Consider the following 17,229-nt stretch of genomic DNA (forward strand, 5'->3'; position numbering starts at 1 on the left):
AAGATGAACAGGGCTCTGGCGCCCCTCTTGAGATCTGTCACCGGCCTGCTCCTGGAGGGAATGCCGTCTGCCCAGTTCTCTGCTTCCCCCACACCCCTTCCTGGGTTATGCCCTTGAGTAATCTCATTCCTCTCTTCCCTGCTCAGCTTCAAGCCCTCCTGCCCTTGCTTCCCCTGGGTCTTTCTCTGGCCTGGTCTACAAGAATGTCACTGTGCCTGTCTACACAGCACTGAAGGGGGTAAGAAACTGCTGCACAAAGAGGGGGTGTCTCATCAGGAAAGGCCCCTGGCCTCATCATCCAATGACTGGGGCGGGGCTCTAGGGCCAGGCTTCTGCACATGGTAGCCCTGCCCGGGGAGCTCAGCCCAGCACGTGTCATTTTGTTTTATTGTTTATTAGGTTGTTATTATAAAAATTCCACATTTACAAAAATTTGAATCAGTATGAACGTGGACAAGGTAAGAAGGTTAAGCCTATGCCTGCTTTACAGCTCCTCCCCTTCTTTTCTCATGTCTGCCCCATTCCTCAGGTCCCAGAGGGCAGTGGGGCTCCTTCTAGAATTACTGAGGTGTATTCCAACTTATATTCCCGTAACGTCACTACATTTTAAAAACAAAAATCAGATAGAATTGCAATGTTTTCATACCCATTTTTGTCTCTGTTATTGGTTTTTGAATGATAGTAATACTTGATAAAATTTTTTACAGAAGAATAAAAAACCAAAAGTGAAATTTTCTCTCACATGGCTTTTCCCTCATTCCTAAGCCCAGAGGAAGCTATCATGAATGTTTAGTGTTTATTCAGTAAGGCCTTCTGATGCAGTTATAAATATGCAGCACACTCTCACTGTCTCCTGTGTGCACACAAAAGGTGCTCATATACATGTCATTCTATGCCTTGCTTGTTCACCTAACCACGTGAATAACCACGTGTCAGGTCATCCTTCCTTTTTTTTTTCCGAGACGGAGTCTGGCTCTGTCGCCAGGCTGGAGTGCAGTGGTGCAACCTTGGCTCACTGCAACTTCCGCCTCCCGGGTTCAAGCGATTCTCCTGCCTCAGCTTACTGAATAGCTGGAGCTACAGGCGCATGCCACCACGCCAAGCTAATTTTTGTATTTTTAGTAGAGACGGGGTTTCACCATGTTGGCCAGGATGGTCTTGATCTCTTGACCTTGTGATCCGCCTGCCTCTGCCTCCCAAAGTGCTGGGATTACAGGCATGAGCCACCACACCTGGCCCCTACCTCCTCCTTCTATAGGTGTCCAGTACCCTTGGTATCGAAGCACCATAACTATTAATACCTGAAGTTTTCCTCCAATAATAATTTAGGCTGTGTCCCTGTTTTTCTCTAAAATGAATGTTGCCATGAACATCACTGTGCACATATATCTTTGTGAACTTATATCTACATGTGTCTGTAGGACAGAGTTCTAGAGGTGGGATTTCTGGGCAAATTATATACATGTTTTAATTTTTGACAGGTACTGCCAAATTACCTTCTAAAAATGCCTTACACACTAGAGTTTTTTTCCCCATCTTCTCCCCATACTCTCACCAACACTGAGATACTCAGTCACTTTAAATGTTTGCCAATGGAGAGGCAATCATTGATTGTTGCGACGTCCCCACACATTTTTAAAGCTCGCATGGCACACTTGGTCTGTGGTGTAGCTTTCTGGCCCCCTAGTGGCAAGGAGTGAGGGTCACAGTGGGCAGGCGTTCAGTCGTGATGGGCAGCTGCTTTGGGGACCACAGAAGATGGTGTGTGGGAAGGGAGGCCTGAGAAGCATGGAGGTCATGACACAGGAGTGAGGCCAGGAGGGACCTTACACTGGACAGTTGTCTGTTCAGAGTCCCGGCTGGGGGTTGGCCACACCATGGGCGCTTGGAGCAGGAGTGCAAGCTGTAGGGTGGGAGAGGACTGTTTTGCAGCCTGAGCTGCAGTGAGGGAGGGGCCTGTCTTGCAGAGAGCCACGCAGATCAGCAACATGCCCTTTATGGACGAGTCCTCTGGGTCTGATGATGACTGCAGCTCTCAGGCGAGTTTCCGAATCTCGGTCCCCTCCTCTGAGTCCAGGAAGACCAGCGGACTAGGCAGCCCCCGGGCCATCAAGAGAGGTACAGAGAAAGGGAGCAGGGGCAGGGTGCAGCAGCAAGGAGCCTCTCACCTCTTCCCATGGGCACTTGAACATGGGGATCCCCGCTTGATCTGAGCTCATGATCCCCCAGCAGCTCCACCCCCAGCCCCAGAGACCAGGTCCCAGGTGGGTTGTCAAGGCTCAGCAGCTCCTGGGCTGCGTGAGTCGGGGAGGTGTGGGCCCCGGGGCCTTGACTCCTCCTCCCTCGGCAAGGCGTCTCCATGTCCTCACTGAGCTCAGAGGGTGACTACGCCATCCCCCCGGACGCCTGCTCGCTGGACAGTGACTACTCAGAGCCTGAGCACAAACTGCAGCGCACCTCATCCTACTCCACCGATGGGCTGGGCCTGGGCGGGGTGAGCCGGGAAACGGGCGGGGGCGGGGCAGAAGCAGAATGTCAGCAGAGGCTGCTGGGGCCCTCAGCACAAGACACAGGCAGTAGCTGCCTGAAGTGAGGGGTCCCTAGAGCTGGGGGATGGGGGCAGGGGGCGTGGGCTGGGGGGTGTACAGTTATGGAGTCAGACACACAGACCCCACGAGGAAGGAAGGAGGGAGCCCAGAGAGCTCCTGGAATACCAGCAATGGCCAGTTACTGAGAGCCTACTGTGGCCCACCGGGCCCCATGAAGAGTTTTCCATATATGACTTTGTTTTATCACCTGGAATACTAACGCAAGCTAACATTTATTGAACTCTTAGAGGGCACCAGGCACTGTGCTCAGTTTCCAGGCATTGTCTCATTTGTCCTCACAATCCTCTCGGGGTCATTAGCCCATCTTATAGATGAGAAGCCTGAGGCTCCAAGCTGTGCCACTACCTGCCAGGGCTAGCATCCAATCCAGATGTAATTCCGCATCCCTCGCCCCACACCTCTCTGCTGCCCCATCATCTCCCTGGCTCCATGACCCTCCAGTCCTGCCTGGCTGATGTGTCCATGGATGCCCAGACCTGCCTTGCCCTCTCCCTGCTCTGTGCTGCCTGGAATGGTCTTCTTCCTCCTCTCAGTCTTTGAGGGAGAGGCTGAACTATCCTAACAAGGCCAGCTCAGGGCCGGCTCTCTCCTGAGGCTCTCCCTGGCCAGGCTCTCCCTCTAGCAGCCCCTGCTCTGCTACCTTCTCATAGTGAGGTCTTCCCCAGCTAGCATGGGAGCCCTTCCTTGGCAGGACCACCTATGTTTTATTTAGTCCTCTCTGAACCGTAGCAGGGCATGGTACTCTGAAAATACACTGAGTAGGTACTCAATAATTTGGTGTTTAATTGATGACAGAGTAGTGAGGCAGCTGGACCACTTGGACCTGTGTGATGTCTAGGAGCCCTGAGTGATTTCCCCTTTCTTCATCTACACCCTTCCACCCCTCAGGAGTCACTGGAGAAGTCGGGCTACCTGCTGAAAATGGGGAGCCGGGTGAAGACGTGGAAGAGGCGCTGGTTTGTCCTGAGACAGGGACAGATTATGTACTACAAGTCCCCGGTGAGAGTCTCCCCGCCCAGCACTGCAGTCAGAAGGTCTCCACGTCACACCCTGGACTATGTTAGATGGGATGAAGGAGGGGTAATGTGGCCCAAGGCCAGAGGGCAAAGGTCTGGCAGGTGGGGAGAGGCAACCTCACTGGGCCCCTGAGGCTTTGAGCCACACTTGAGGACCTAAGCCTGGCCGTGAGTTTCAGAATGAAATAGGGAGGTTCTCAGAAGGACCCATGTTCCTGATTAAGGTTCCATTTAGCTATAACCAGAATCTAGAATAAGTCACCCATCATAACACAGCCGGAATGCTGGGCATCATGTTTCCCTTTGCTTATGACCTGGAGGAAGATCTAAGGGTAAATGAGGTGCTCTGGAAAGGCTCCACATTCAGTGGCTCTCCTCCCCAATACTTTCTTTACAGAGTGATGTCATCCGGAAACCTCAAGGCCAAGTGGATCTGAACTCCTGCTGCCAAATTGTTCGAGGGGAGGGTTCACAGACGTTTCAGGTGAGCACGCTCCTGGCTGCTAGTATTTTAGACAGAAGAGGTGCTGGGTTTGGATATGGCTGTGAGTGAGACAAAGATGGGGCCAAATGAGCATGAATGAAAGACTTCAGATCAACATTTGGATGTGATCCTAACTTGTGAGTACAAGAAAGGAAGATGAGACAGAATATGAGAGATGGAGTGAAGGAAAGAGAGACAGGGAGGAAAAGATGAGGAGGAAAAAAAAGGAGGGAGCACTAGAGCAGGCAGAAGGCCGGCCCCTTGGGTTCAGGGACAGGTGCCACCTTGGAGCCAGGTCCTGGTTACTCCATTCTCCCAGTGTGCTGCCCCACCCCCACATCTCACCCTCTACAGCTCATCTCTGAGAAGAAAACCTACTACCTGATGGCTGATTCACCCAGCCTGCTGGAGGAGTGGATCCGAGTACTCCAGAGCCTGCTGAAGGTGCAGGCCACCGGGCCTCCAGCTCTGTCTCGGGGTGGCACCAAGCCCACCGTGAAGGGCTGGCTGACCAAGGTACAGGGTGGGGCTGATAGGGCAGGAACATGTGCCTCCTGCGAGTCAGGGGAGCCAGGAGTGGGGTGCCGAGGGTGATGGGTTCCCCCTTATACGGGGCTCCTTTCTCTGGGAGCCTCCTCACAGTGACTCGCTGGCCAGCCCTCAAACGTGGTCTGGCCACACAAGGTGATGGCGAGTGATTCCCCGGAAACATATCAGGGTTGTTGGAACAACTATTCTCAAGAAAGAGAAGGGAAGGGACTATCTTGTATCCATTTTGAGGTCATTAGGGGCTGTCACCCACCCCCACCTTATACCTGCCTCAGTGTTAAAAGTGGGAGGAAGAGACCTGGGCGAGGTAGGTATGGCCCCTCAAAGACTTAAAGTATCCTAGGTCTGCCCGAAAGACATTTTTGTTAGGGCTCTTCTGGGTGAAAAGAGCAGAGAAGCAGTTGTTAAACCCAAGAAAATGGAAGTTAACAAGGAAGTACATTAGCTAGACCAGAACACCAGCAGGAACCAAAGCGACTTGCACTCAGCAAGCTCAGGGCTGGCAGGCTCGCTGTGTGCCTCTGCTTCTCGTTCAATCGTTTATGTCATTCTCCACCCGTGTGCAGCTTCTGTTCCTTCATGATGCATGGTTGCCCAAGGGCTTCAGCCTGCTGTTTCCCCTCCCTCCCTCCCGGCACCCTGACAACTGTGGCTTCTGCCACCTAGCAAGTTCTTCCCATTTTCATATGCCTGGAGGGGACATCTGATTGGCCTGGCTAATCGTTTCATGGCAGGTCATAGGTCACTGAATAGCCCATGATGGCTGGGGTGCCGCAGGGTGTCATGGCACCCTCACTGTGAAAGGGGTGGTTCCATTAGTAGGGAGCCCAAATGGCATCTCCATCTCTACCATAGGTCAGATCTGTCTCCCTGTGGCTTCTTTTTGCCAGTCCTGGATTTACTTCTAGAGTTACCTAGTTCTCATAATGCCGGTTCATTTCTGTCTTACAGGTAAAGCATGGCCACTCCAAGCTGGTCTGGTGCGCTCTTGTTGGGAAAACCTTCTACTACTATCGGAGCCATGAGGACAAGGTACTTCTCAGCCTCCCCACAATACCCACTCTCCTGCTTCCCCCAAAGCACATGACTGCCACTCCATGTCCTGATGAAAGTCTCTACCCCACATAACCCCACAATAAATACAAAATCAGTTGGCTGGATCCCTCCAGAGTGTGAGATTCTGCCTGTCTGGGTCTCTGGTGCTTCTCCAAGCAAGTCTCATTCTGCTGCCAGCCTGGCTGGGATGCTATAGTCTCCACCTCCCCATCCTGTCATCAGTCCATATCCACGATTCCCAGCTCCACGGAGCCTATGTATTCAGAGAGAGGAGACTCCCTTGTCCCCTACTGGCTCTCGCATTCATGGAAGGCTCCTGTCCACAGCGACCCCTGGGCTGCCTGCCTGTGCAGGATGCACGCATAGAGGAAGTAGATCGATCCTGTGACTCAGACGAGGACTATGAGGCTGGTGGAACCAGACGGTTGCTTTCCTCCCACTGCACCCTGGTGATCCACCCCACAGAGCACAGCCCCACCTACCTCCTCATTGGCACCAAGCATGAAAAGGTGAGGAAGAAGGCTGGGCCTCCAGGGCCAGGCTGGGACCTGTGATTCTGATCTTCCCTTCTCTCTTTCTCCTGAGCTTCCCAAAATTCAAGTTTATTTCCTTTTGGACACTTTGGCAACTAACATTCTCTGAATGGGAATATTCCTTTACACTGAATTTATCCCCAGTGACCAGCATTGCTTCACTGAGGTCATGTAATAGAATCGCAAATTTGGAAACTTGGGTTCATGTTCACCTGATCCTCAGTCTTTCCAGGTAGCCCTGACTCATGCCAACCAAACTAGCTGAACCCCACATGGGCTTGGCCCCTTCAAGGAGTCCTCCTTGGAGCTCTTGCCTCCACTCTTGCCACCCCGTCCCCATCTGATGGCTTTCCACCCTCTTCCAGGATACGTGGCTCTACCACCTCACAGTGGCTGCAGGTGGCAGCAGTGCCAGGGTGGGCACTGCCTATGAGCAGCTCATTGGAAAACTGATGGATGGTGAAGGAGACCCAGGTAAGGCAAGGGTGGCCACCACTGCTTGGGTCGGAGGGTAGTGGCTTGGTGACTATTGGTCAAGATCCCAAAGAAAGCAGTGTTGTACCCTGAAGCTGTTTTTAAAACATCTAAGCCACAGAGGGGAAGTTCCCATCCAAGCTCCAGGGCCCCTCTGTCTCCAGCTGAGATACTGAGGTGACCACTCTGCATCTGGGAGAGTTTATCTGGGAAGCAGGCTTTCCAGGGACCTGGGTAAATGTTTTACTTGGATAAAGCTGCCCCGTTGCTGGCTGGGCAGAGGGTTGAGGAAAGAAGGTAGCTGGTTAATCTGTAGTTAGAGTTTGTAAATCAACAAGTGAAGCCTAAATTGGGATCGGACTAACCTGCTTGGAGTCTTTATTTTGCTACTGATTCTCAGGGCCCTGAGGAACTAATTAATGGCATATACCACACACACCCCTTTACTACTGCTCTGAGGCTTGTTTGTTTCTGACCAATTCATATGCTCCTCCGTCCAGACGTGACACAGTAAGAAAGAGGCCTCCCCTGCACACATCCACCTGCACTCAGACACCCACAACCTTGCACACTCACCCCTACTGCCATTCCACAAGAAAGGCCATGCTTATATGAGGGTGCTCATTGCAGTGCCCACCTGTAAACCCCACACTCTATGGATGATAAACCCAGCATAACCCAAGTGTCGCAGATAAACCACTATCTTCCCCATAAATTAAAGATGGCAGTGAGTGGGAGGTGAGTCCCCTCTCAGTAGTAACTGCCCCTGCTCTCTGGTTCTGTGCTTTGGGCAGATTCGCCGCTCTGGAGGCACCCCATGCTGTGCTACAGCAAAGACGGCCTATACGCCTCCCTCACCACCCTGCCCTCTGAGGCCTTGCAGACGGAGGCCCTCAAGCTCTTCAAGGTAAATTGGGGTGGCGGCCAGGCCCACCACTGGGATACTTGCAATACTTGGGTGGAGAAGACCTGTGCAGTTGGGGACAACCCACAGAGGGATCTGGAGAGGAAGGGAAGGAAACTTCCCAGGGTCCCTATCACTTCCTGGATGGCAGGAATGTAATCCTGTCACGGGGAGGGAAGCAGCTCTGGAACGTCATGCACAAGTCCTTGGGAAATGCCAATGAAAACTCTCCCTGGAGGAGCTCCCCTCCTCCTGTAGTTAAGCAGAAAAGGCGATGTTTATGTTGCTTCTGGACTGAGAGATTCGGACCTATTTTAGCATGTCCTTTGTGAATGTCTGAGTTTTCTGTTTTTGTTTTTTTAATGAATTTGTCTTGTTTATGTGATGTAATGAGAACATTTTAAAAAGGAAAGCTTCTATCCCAAAGTAGCCCATAGCCCCTTTTAGTAAGCAGAGATGCCCTCCAACAGTAGCAGTGCTCCTTCTTAGAAAGGGCTGTCAGTAAACTTTAACCTCCCTGGAGCCCTTGGAAAATGGCCAAGCCATTGAGTTCTCTGAACCCAGGGGCTGCTGGTCTGCCTGTGCTCACTGCTGTTCCCTCCCAGTCCTGCCAGCTCTTCATCAACGTGCCAGTGGAAGCTGCCTCGGTGGACTACCATGTGTCCCTGGCCCAGACTGCACTGCAGGTCTGCCTGGTTCACCCCGAGCTGCAGAGTGAGCTCTACTGCCAACTCATGAAGCAGACCAGCTGCCGCCCACCTCAGAAGTACTCCCTCATGCAGGTAGGCATGCCAGGGGCGGAGCAGCTGACAGAAGCCATTGGCAAGGGCTGCCAGGTGGGAAAGGTGAGAGGAGGTGACTGGGCAGGTATATGGTGAGCCCAGCCAGCGGGCAGCCTCTGTGCTCCAAGCTGCATCAGTATGGCTGAGCTGTCTGTGCACAGATGGGTGATTGCATTCTGGACACAGCCTGACCAAGTTGGCCATCCCAGCACCCACAGCAAGTTGGGGGCTCTGGTTTGGGGAAACAGTGCTGAAGGCTCTGTAGCTCAGGGCTATGAGGACAGGTGGTGCTGTAGGCCCAGCACTCACCCCACGCTGTCTGTGTCCCTGGCAGTGCTGGCAGCTCCTCGCTCTGTGTGCTCCACTTTTCCTGCCTCAGCATCACTTCCTCTGGTATGTCAAGCAGCAGCTCCAACGCCATGCAGATCCCAGGTGAGTGAACCTGGCCGTTTCCTCTGCCACTTGAGCACTGCCAACTGCCGCATGAATAAGAGGGATGAGAGGAGTCTAGGGCAGACCAGATCACTCCTGTCCTCTGAAACCACTCAGTGGTCGTGGAGACTTCACCCACTGCCGTGTGCACAAATGGGCACGTGGGGATCTGGGCATGCTTAAGCTTCTCTGTATACCAATCCATGTATCCATGGATGTACTGTGGCAACTCTCACATGAAGCCACACTGCCCCCAAACTGTCCCCAAATGCTATTCTGTTGTTATGTCCTCTGGGTTCTGGAAGAAAATATCCATGCCAGCAACCTGCTATAGAAAGGTCCTGAATGACAAATTAATGTCCCAGACCAGAGTCTTCAGGGCTTTTCTCACAACCTGCCCCAGCTACAGTTTTGGTCCTGGCTGAGTCTAGATAGGGATCTGGGGTGCCAAAGTGGCAGAGATGAGCAGAGCCCATAATACTCCCCTCTTCCTTCTGTCTTTTTAGAAGTGAAACTGGCCAGTATGCCACCTACTGCCAGCGGGCAGTGGAGCGGACCCTGCGGACCGGGGAGCGGGAAGCCAGGCCGTCGCGCATGGAAGTGGTGTCCATCCTGCTGCGTAACCCCTTCCACCACTCTTTGCCCTTCAGCATCCCTGTACACTTTACCAACGGGACTTACCAGGTGAGGAGCTGGGCGTGCTCCTTGCCCCGGGTCTTCTCACGTCACCATCCAGAGAATACCTCTGGGCCGGGTGGATGCTAAGGCTCCTTAGGCTTGGCAGATTCTTCACTGTTGCCCCAGAAGTAGATCTTATTAACTCATTGCATGAACAGGGAAGCTGAGATGCTGGCCAATAAAGTGGCATAAGAAAGGGCCTCCAAAAGATTGTTGGTAAGGGAGGGACCCAGGTATGCCCAGTTCGTTTACAGTGGATGAGCTCACATCCCTCATGCGCTGGCCCTTTGCCTATGAACACAGAAACCAACTTGCTTTGGCCTCTTTTATTTGCCCTTGCTCCTTTCCACCTGCTGTACCCAGACCCCTCCACCAGCCCTAGTGAGCTCCTCTTGGGAAGTTCACTCAGGGACAGAACCTTCTCCCACCTCAGGTGGTTGGTTTTGACGGCTCCTCCACGGTTGATGAGTTCCTCCAGCGGCTGAACCAGGAGATAGGCATGAGAAAGCCATCCCACTCTGGCTTTGCCCTCTTCACGGACGATCCCTCGGGCAGGGACCTGGAGCACTGCCTGCAGGGAAGTGTCAAGGTGACAGCCTCCCACTAAGCCAGCTGAGCCCCTCCCTGCTCAGGGATATTGGTGGTAGGGAAAGAGCCCATCTGATGGGTGCCTGTTTGGTAGCTCATTTGGTGCTGAGCCCAAGGTGCTGCCCCAGTCAGCATTTCTGTACCATCCTAAAATGTACCTGGGCAGGGAGAAAAAAGCTGTTGTGTGCCCTTGTCTCTGGAGACAAGATCGCTACACACCTACTTCCCTCGAGTGGCTGTGCAGCACCCAGAAGAAAAGCCTCTTCTCGGCTTGGTGTAGGGACAGCGAGGCCCCACAAAGCCACTGCCTACACGTGCCCACTCAGAGGCTCACAGCTGTATGCTTGGACCCCCTGGACGTCATGTGGTACCCAGCACCTCACTTTTACCCTTTCTGCCAGGGCCTATGCCATGCTTATAGGTTGAACCACACTTTTAAAGAGGCAGGTCCTTATGGTGCCCTCTATAAGGAAAGGCCGTTGAATGGGATTTAAGATCAATCTTGTATTGTGGTCTGGGATTACTGTCCTGGGGTATAAGTGTTTGTGAGAATGTGCTCTAGCACTTTGATGCATATTTGGCTCCAGTGTTTGCTTGTCTTTAACAGGACAAAGGCTTCTATGGTCTTTTAACATTGCCTGGAAAAACTATGCCACATACCTTCTTTGCCAATGTCTGGGCATCTGTGAGGCTTTGTTACATGGTAGGCCTCTGGGCATATTTGTTGAAGAGGAGAATAGCAGTCAGTGGAATGGAAATGGAGCTGGTGATCGAAGGCCATGGGGCTGCCTAGCCTCTGGGGAGGCCCCTCAGCTGGTGACGCCAGCAGGGCAGATTTCTTGCTTTATTGCTCACCCTGTCCAGGGTTCCCTCTGTTTGTGAGGGAGCTGCTGCCACCTTGGGTCCAGGAAGCATGAAGCTCCGCAGGTCAGCCTCCTGGTGGGAGGACCTTTCCTTAGTTTTCTTTGCTCTTCTGCTCTGAGTCCAGCCGTGGCTGGACCTTGATCCCTTCTCTCCTTATCAGGAAATGTTCTGACTTTCTTCTTTTGCCTTTTCAAGATCTGCGATGCCATCTCCAAGTGGGAACAAGCCATGAAGGAGCTGCACCCCGGAAAGTCTGAGGGTGGGACACGCGTCGTGAAGCTGATGTACAAGAACAGGTCCTAAGCACTGCACGAGGGTGGGGCCAAACACAAGGGCTGCCACTGGGTGCCAGCTCATCGCCTCCTTGACTAGACAGCCTATCCAGATGTGGGGAGGGACCCACAGATATAACACTGCCTGGCAGTCACTAGCTGGGGTGCAGGCTGGCTCTGCTGCTGATACTCTGTGAAACCCTGGGCAGCTCAGGCCTTCTGTCAGCCTTCCCTGTACTGCACGTGTGTGTGTGTATATGCACACACACACACACACACACAGACATTTGCCAAGAAAACAGACCAGACCACCCTGGGCAACATGGCAAAATCCCACCTCTACAAAAAATACAAAAATTAGCTGGGCACGGTGGCATGCACCTGTAGCCCCAGCTACTCAGTGGGGCTGAGGTGGGAGGATCACTTAAACCTGGGAGGTTGAGGCTGCAGTGAGCTGAGGTCACACCACTGCACTCCAGCCTGGGCAACAGAATGAGGCCCTGCCTTGAAAAAAAGAAAAGAATAGAACATAGACCAACCTCATGGGATGGCTAAGTGTGTTACTTTATGAGAGTGAAATTTTGTATAAGCACCAGCTAGTTAAAGCTAAAGACTAAGTACCTCCTATACCAATTCCAGGAAATACAGAAGTAGACATCCTGACTTTCTATCAATTTGAGTAAGAAAATCCCATCCCTTCATCTCAGTATGTCTCCAGGAAAATAGTTTCCAATAGTCTCTTGGACTCTTACCTCATCCAGTCCCCTAATCTATAACTCCAGGTACCAGATTTCCCTTACTAAATCCAGTAGGCTTAATGGTATCTTCAGAATGAACCATGCCCTCCTGTTGGTATGAGATCAGCATGACCCTGCATCTGCTCTGTGTCATACTCGGTTATATGTTTCTGGAGGCAATACAAAATAGGCTCATAAATAGTGGGAAAAGAATAGTTTATCTTTTTGGAAATAAAGGTAACAGACCCAGAGAAAGCCCCATCCCTGTTTGGGATCCCTGCTGAGTCCTGACTTCTTATTGTCTTCTCTGCAGGCTGTACTTTCACAGTCAAGTCAAAGGGGAGACGGACCGAGAACGGCTGCTCCTTGCCTCTCAAACTAGTAGAGAGATAGTGGCAGGGAGGTTTCCTGTCAACAAGGAATTGGCTCTTGAGATGGCTGCCCTGATGGCCCAGGTAAGGTTCTGTTCAGGAAGCAAGAGGGTCAGGTTGCCAGCTTAGAATGAATGCACCATGCAGCCTGAAACACAGGAGAGATTCTGCAGATCCTGTGGTGCTCAGGAGAGGGCAGCTTTGCCATCTCTGGGATGGAGAGCAGCTGACTTCTACAGAGCAGAGCTCCTCACTCACCGCAGATATAGGATGCGTGCAGATGGCTGGACTTGGAATCCAGAGACCTGGGTTTGAGTCCTATATACCTTCCAACTGTAAGGTCTTAGCCAAGTCACTTCACTTCTCTATGCTTTAGCTTCCTTCTCAGTATACCAAAACCAAAAATACTTGGCCAGGTACAGTGGCTCATGCCTGTAATCTCAGCATTTTGGGAGGCTGAGGCAGGCAGATCACCTGAGGTCAGGAGTTCGTGACCAGCCTGACCAGTGAAACCCTGTCTCTACTGAAAAAAATAAAATAAAATAACATAAAAATAAAAATTAGCTGGGTGTGGTGGTGGGCGCCTGTAATCCCAGCTACTCGGCAGGCTGAGGCAGGAGAATTGCTTGTACCCGGGAGGCGGAGGTTGCAGTGAGCCAAGATCATGCCATTGCACTACAGCCTAGGTGACAAGAGCAAAACTCTGTCTCAAAACAAAACAAAACAACAACAACAACAACAACTTAAAAAAAAAAAACCTCTGCCAGCCTCCACAGGGTTGTACTAAGTATGATACCTGGATAATGTGTATCATGTAATGTATGTGGTAAACTTTATAAACCAGCAGACCTTCTAAGTAGAATTAGGAAGAGGAACACACATTCAGACTTGGACTCTCCTTCCCATTATATTTAGAAGGCCATCTTGCCAAAGGTATCTGGGATACCTTCACGGCTCCCATAAGAGAGTCTGACACCTACTATATACCCACAAAAATTAAAAATTAAAAATTTTTAAAAAAGAATAAGAATCTGGATTTACATGCTGGAAAGGAAGAGGAAACAGTAATAGTTGATCTTTATAATTATAAACATCAATAGGAATACTCTCTAGGAGGCCCTGTACTAAGCATATATGCATCCTCCATTGTAGTTTTTATTCCCACCTAATAGATGAGGAAATTGAAGCTCAGAGAGTTTAAGTAACTTGATCAGGGACACAAAGCTGGGATTTGTGCCAGGTGTCCAACTCCAAAGGCCACATTTGGAACACTCTGCTGTACTCTAGGATCTGTAGCATCTTCAGTTCTATAGCCCATATTTTTGGACTGGAAGCCAGAATTTCCACATCGTTTTCCCTTGTCTGCTACCAATTAACTGTGTCTTTGGAAAAGGCACTTCACCTCAGCTGCAAAATCAAAGTTGGTCAGTGATCTCTAATATTCGAGGGCCCTAAGTTTGTTTCTCTAGTGTCTATAAAACTTGAGATGAAGTATTTTTCTAAAGTATTTTTCACATCCACTCGCACCCCACCAACAGGGTAATAATTTCACCTCTCAACAGCCCCCACCCGGCCCATCCACCATCAGATTTTCACTGGTCTCTTCATATGCTTCTACCACAGGTAGAATATGGGGACTTGGAGAAGCCTGCCCTGCCAGGCCCTGGAGGCACATCCCCTGCCAAGGCTCAGCATCTGCTCCAGCAGGTCCTAGACAGGTTCTACCCCAGGCGCTACAGACATGGGGCCCCCCCTGAACAGCTGAGGTAGGTAGGCTGCAAGGTCTTGCAGCAAGTCACTGTGGGGAGGCCTCAGGCCTGGAGTGAAGACACATTGGCACTTCACTGGCACTATTTCTCTCCATCTGCCCATACCAGGCACCTGGCAGATATGTTGACCACAAAATGGGCAACATTGCAAGGATGCTCCCCTCCTGAGTGCATCCGCATCTACCTGACCGTGGCCAGGAAATGGCCTTTCTTTGGTGCTAAACTTTTTGCTGCTCAGGTAAGTGCCAGTGGAAGGAGCTGCCCACACCCTTAGGTGTGTCCCCAGCTGCTCATGTTTGAGCCATACCAATTTGCAGCCCCTGCCTCCATACCAGTAACCACCAGAGGTCACTATCCCTCCACCATTTCTGGCCTACTCCAGCTTTCCACGGTCCAGAGCGGAATTGTGATTGCTTATCTTCATTTGTCCTTTGTTGACTGCCCCAAAAGAAAAGATGTGATCAACTAATTCACACACACAAAGATTCAAACTTGATGTAACAGCCCTCTCAAGAGTGCTTTCATTTGTTTTAAAGTTTGAAAGAACAATGTATAACCTAAACAAATACATCTCCACTGGTTTGACATGGCATACGGGGGAATCAAATTACTTAGGCAACAGTTAATTTCACCTCTGTATGAAGGCCAGGTGGCCAACAGTAATTTCAGAAGGAACTTTTCTTCACTGGGTGTCTGTTGTGCATAAACATTATAGATAATTACAGCTCAAAGCTGGGCAGTGATCCTGTTTACTGAAGCCACAGATCGGAAAATGGCCATTCATTCATTCAACAAATAGTTGAGCTCCTACTATGTCCAGTGCTGGTTGTTTGAGGTTATAAGAGGTGAGAAAATCAGACACAGTCCTTGCCTTCCTGGAGCTTCCCATCTAGTGCAGGAGATGTTTATTCATCAAATAATCGTATTCATTTTTTTCTCTATATATTTAACATATATTCATAAGCCATCACAAGTGTTATGAAGGAGATGTACAGAGGTGTTATAAAGGCATATAATGGGGACCCACTTGGTCTGGGAGCTTAGGAAAAGCTTCTGAAAAAGGTGACATGTCCAATGTCTACCTGCCTCCCTTTGGGTTAAGAGAGAGATTTTCTGGATTACCATACTGTAGTCCTGGCAGTGAAAATCAGTCATTACAGGAATGTCCACTAAATAGTCACTTTCTTACTGATAGGGCCTAAAGCCACAGGACTGCATTCTTGCTTTCCTATTTCTTTTACAGCACCTAGGAGATTGGTTGAAGTCAGAAGCACTTCGGCTTGAAGACTATAGGTGGAATGCCGTGTTTCCAAGACTAGGAGAAAACCATCTGTTCCCCATTCCCCTAACAGAGCAGCCAGGGCTGGCCTCTATTCTGTAGCACAGAGCTTTCCATCCAGTGTGCTGTGGCAGCATGGGTTCTAGGGACACCAAAAGAATGATCGCCTCTGCCTTTGAGATGGTTAGTAGGTGGCCAGAGCCCCAAGGCCAAGGGTCTCCTGTCACAAGCAGCCTTGTCTATTTCCTGCACACACTGTACAAATACCATCTTTGTTTTCCAAGATGAGGTGGCTGGAAATCACTGCTTAGCAGATCCCTGGATGTGCCTTCTCTCTCAGAAAGTTCTTATAGTTCAAAATCTCTAACTATGGATATATCTGATGGGTTGTTTCTGTTTCCCCAGCCTGCCCAGCTGTCTTCCAAGGAGAACGCTCTGGTGTGGATTGCTGTGAATGAGGATGGTGTCAGCATCCTGGACCACAACACTATGGTATGAAAGGATGCAGGCTGCTCCCTGACCCCTCCTCTTCCTCAACATGGTCTTTTCTTCTCCTCTGTGGACTCAAAAGCCTGAACCAAGTGACCCTAGCTGCCCTACCCCCACTCCTGCCCAAGCACCACTGTCCTCTAGTCTAGACACTGCTTGTAGACATTCAAGATGGAGATCTCCAAATTATGACCACTTGGGAGTTCTCCTTTCCTGTGCCTAGAAGAGACAGGGGATGCTGGTTCCTAGCTCAGGGGACAGGTGGAAAGTTTCCCCAGAACTGATTGGTTCCTTTCCACAGCAAGTGCACGTCACTTACCCCTATTCTTCAGTGACAACCTTTGGTGGCTGCAGGGATGATTTCATGCTTGTGATTAGATCTATCCCAGACAAGAGCTCTGGAAAAAGCCACATTGAGAAGTTGATCTTCCAGATGGCTGCTCCCAAGGTAGGTCTGACAGCTGCTAAAACGTTCTACTCTGGCAAGATGTGGTGGGCTTGGAGCTTGGAAAGGAAACTGGGGTTATGCTAGTGCTCTACAAGGGCCCTGCCCAGATAAAATTGTTGGTCTTGTCTGTAATTAGTATTCCAAAGGTTCAGGTGGTGTTGCATCTCCATATCAATGTTCAGCTAGTAGGTAAAGGGACATATTAGGAGGGAACTAACTCTGGCCTAGCTACTATTATGCTCTTCACTTTTTCTTTTTTATTCTCTCAAGCCCCAGCATCATGCAGTCCTCAGCTGGGTGCTTACGTGCTCTTCTCTTCCTTGCAGCAGGCCTCGAGGCAGGGCAGATTCCTCTTTAAGGTGCTCTCATGTTACCCCTGGGTTCTGCTGACCCAACACTAGCTACAAAGTGGGACAGTCCCACAGTGCTCCCTTTTCCTTGTTGTGGGGAAGACCGCAAAAAGACCTCTTTTGCTTTAATGACTTTGTTCCTACTCAATACAGGAAGTGTTGACCAGCAAAAATAATAATTACAAAGGCTCAGGAACCTAAGTTCTGATTTATTGTTCCTGACTCCCCTGTGATTAACTGGAAACCCTGTTGTTCTCCTTTTTAATCCTAAAGTTAGAGTTTGCCAAACCTACTCCTTTACTACCAGCCCTGCTAAAGGGGAGGATCTCCAGATCCCTTTCTTAAGAAGGCCCCTTCCCTGGTTGTAGAGCTAACCAGAGCAGAACACTGGGCCTCCTTTTCTCAGAAGGGCACTGTGCATCTCAGAGGATCTCCAGACCAACAGGAGCCCACACCACTGGGCCTCTGAACCGCAGAGTTATGATTCCCTTTGGATATTTTCTCCCAGGTGGGTATTTTAAGAGATTAAATAAACTGAGGCCCAG

At 50.6% G+C, this 17,229-nt stretch overlaps 1 protein-coding gene across 5 annotated transcripts in view; it reads left to right on the top strand.

Annotated features, from left to right (window-relative positions):
- PLEKHH1 (pleckstrin homology, MyTH4 and FERM domain containing H1) overlaps positions 1 to 17,229 on the top strand; it is a 55,667-nt gene that overhangs the window by 35,946 nt on the left and 2,492 nt on the right. The window contains exons 9-29 of one of the 5 annotated variants that reach the window (XM_054530758.2): positions 147 to 238; positions 1,968 to 2,118; positions 2,352 to 2,494; positions 3,498 to 3,608; positions 4,023 to 4,109; positions 4,464 to 4,625; positions 5,610 to 5,690; positions 6,041 to 6,223; positions 6,613 to 6,721; positions 7,516 to 7,628; positions 8,231 to 8,407; positions 8,742 to 8,839; positions 9,346 to 9,523; positions 9,951 to 10,106; positions 11,165 to 11,265; positions 12,292 to 12,433; positions 13,973 to 14,115; positions 14,227 to 14,356; positions 15,803 to 15,889; positions 16,188 to 16,334; positions 17,094 to 17,192. In XM_054530758.2, the coding sequence (XP_054386733.2) occupies positions 147 to 238; positions 1,968 to 2,118; positions 2,352 to 2,494; positions 3,498 to 3,608; positions 4,023 to 4,109; positions 4,464 to 4,625; positions 5,610 to 5,690; positions 6,041 to 6,223; positions 6,613 to 6,721; positions 7,516 to 7,628; positions 8,231 to 8,407; positions 8,742 to 8,839; positions 9,346 to 9,523; positions 9,951 to 10,106; positions 11,165 to 11,265; positions 12,292 to 12,433; positions 13,973 to 14,115; positions 14,227 to 14,356; positions 15,803 to 15,889; positions 16,188 to 16,334; positions 17,094 to 17,153 (2,651 nt within the window). In that variant the 3' untranslated portion in view covers positions 17,154 to 17,192. Of the gene's footprint in view, positions 1 to 146; positions 239 to 1,967; positions 2,119 to 2,351; positions 2,495 to 3,497; positions 3,609 to 4,022; positions 4,110 to 4,463; positions 4,626 to 5,609; positions 5,691 to 6,040; positions 6,224 to 6,612; positions 6,722 to 7,515; positions 7,629 to 8,230; positions 8,408 to 8,741; positions 8,840 to 9,345; positions 9,524 to 9,950; positions 10,107 to 11,164; positions 11,266 to 12,291; positions 12,434 to 13,972; positions 14,116 to 14,226; positions 14,357 to 15,361; positions 15,581 to 15,802; positions 15,890 to 16,187; positions 16,335 to 17,093; positions 17,193 to 17,229 lie in introns of those variants that run through there. The other 4 variants (XR_008513326.2, XM_024232022.3, XM_054530760.2 and 1 more) reach the window with 4 other exon arrangements.

This window comes from Pongo abelii, chromosome 15 (genome assembly GCF_028885655.2).
Source record: "Pongo abelii isolate AG06213 chromosome 15, NHGRI_mPonAbe1-v2.0_pri, whole genome shotgun sequence".
Classification (NCBI taxonomy): domain Eukaryota; kingdom Metazoa; phylum Chordata; class Mammalia; order Primates; family Hominidae; genus Pongo; species Pongo abelii.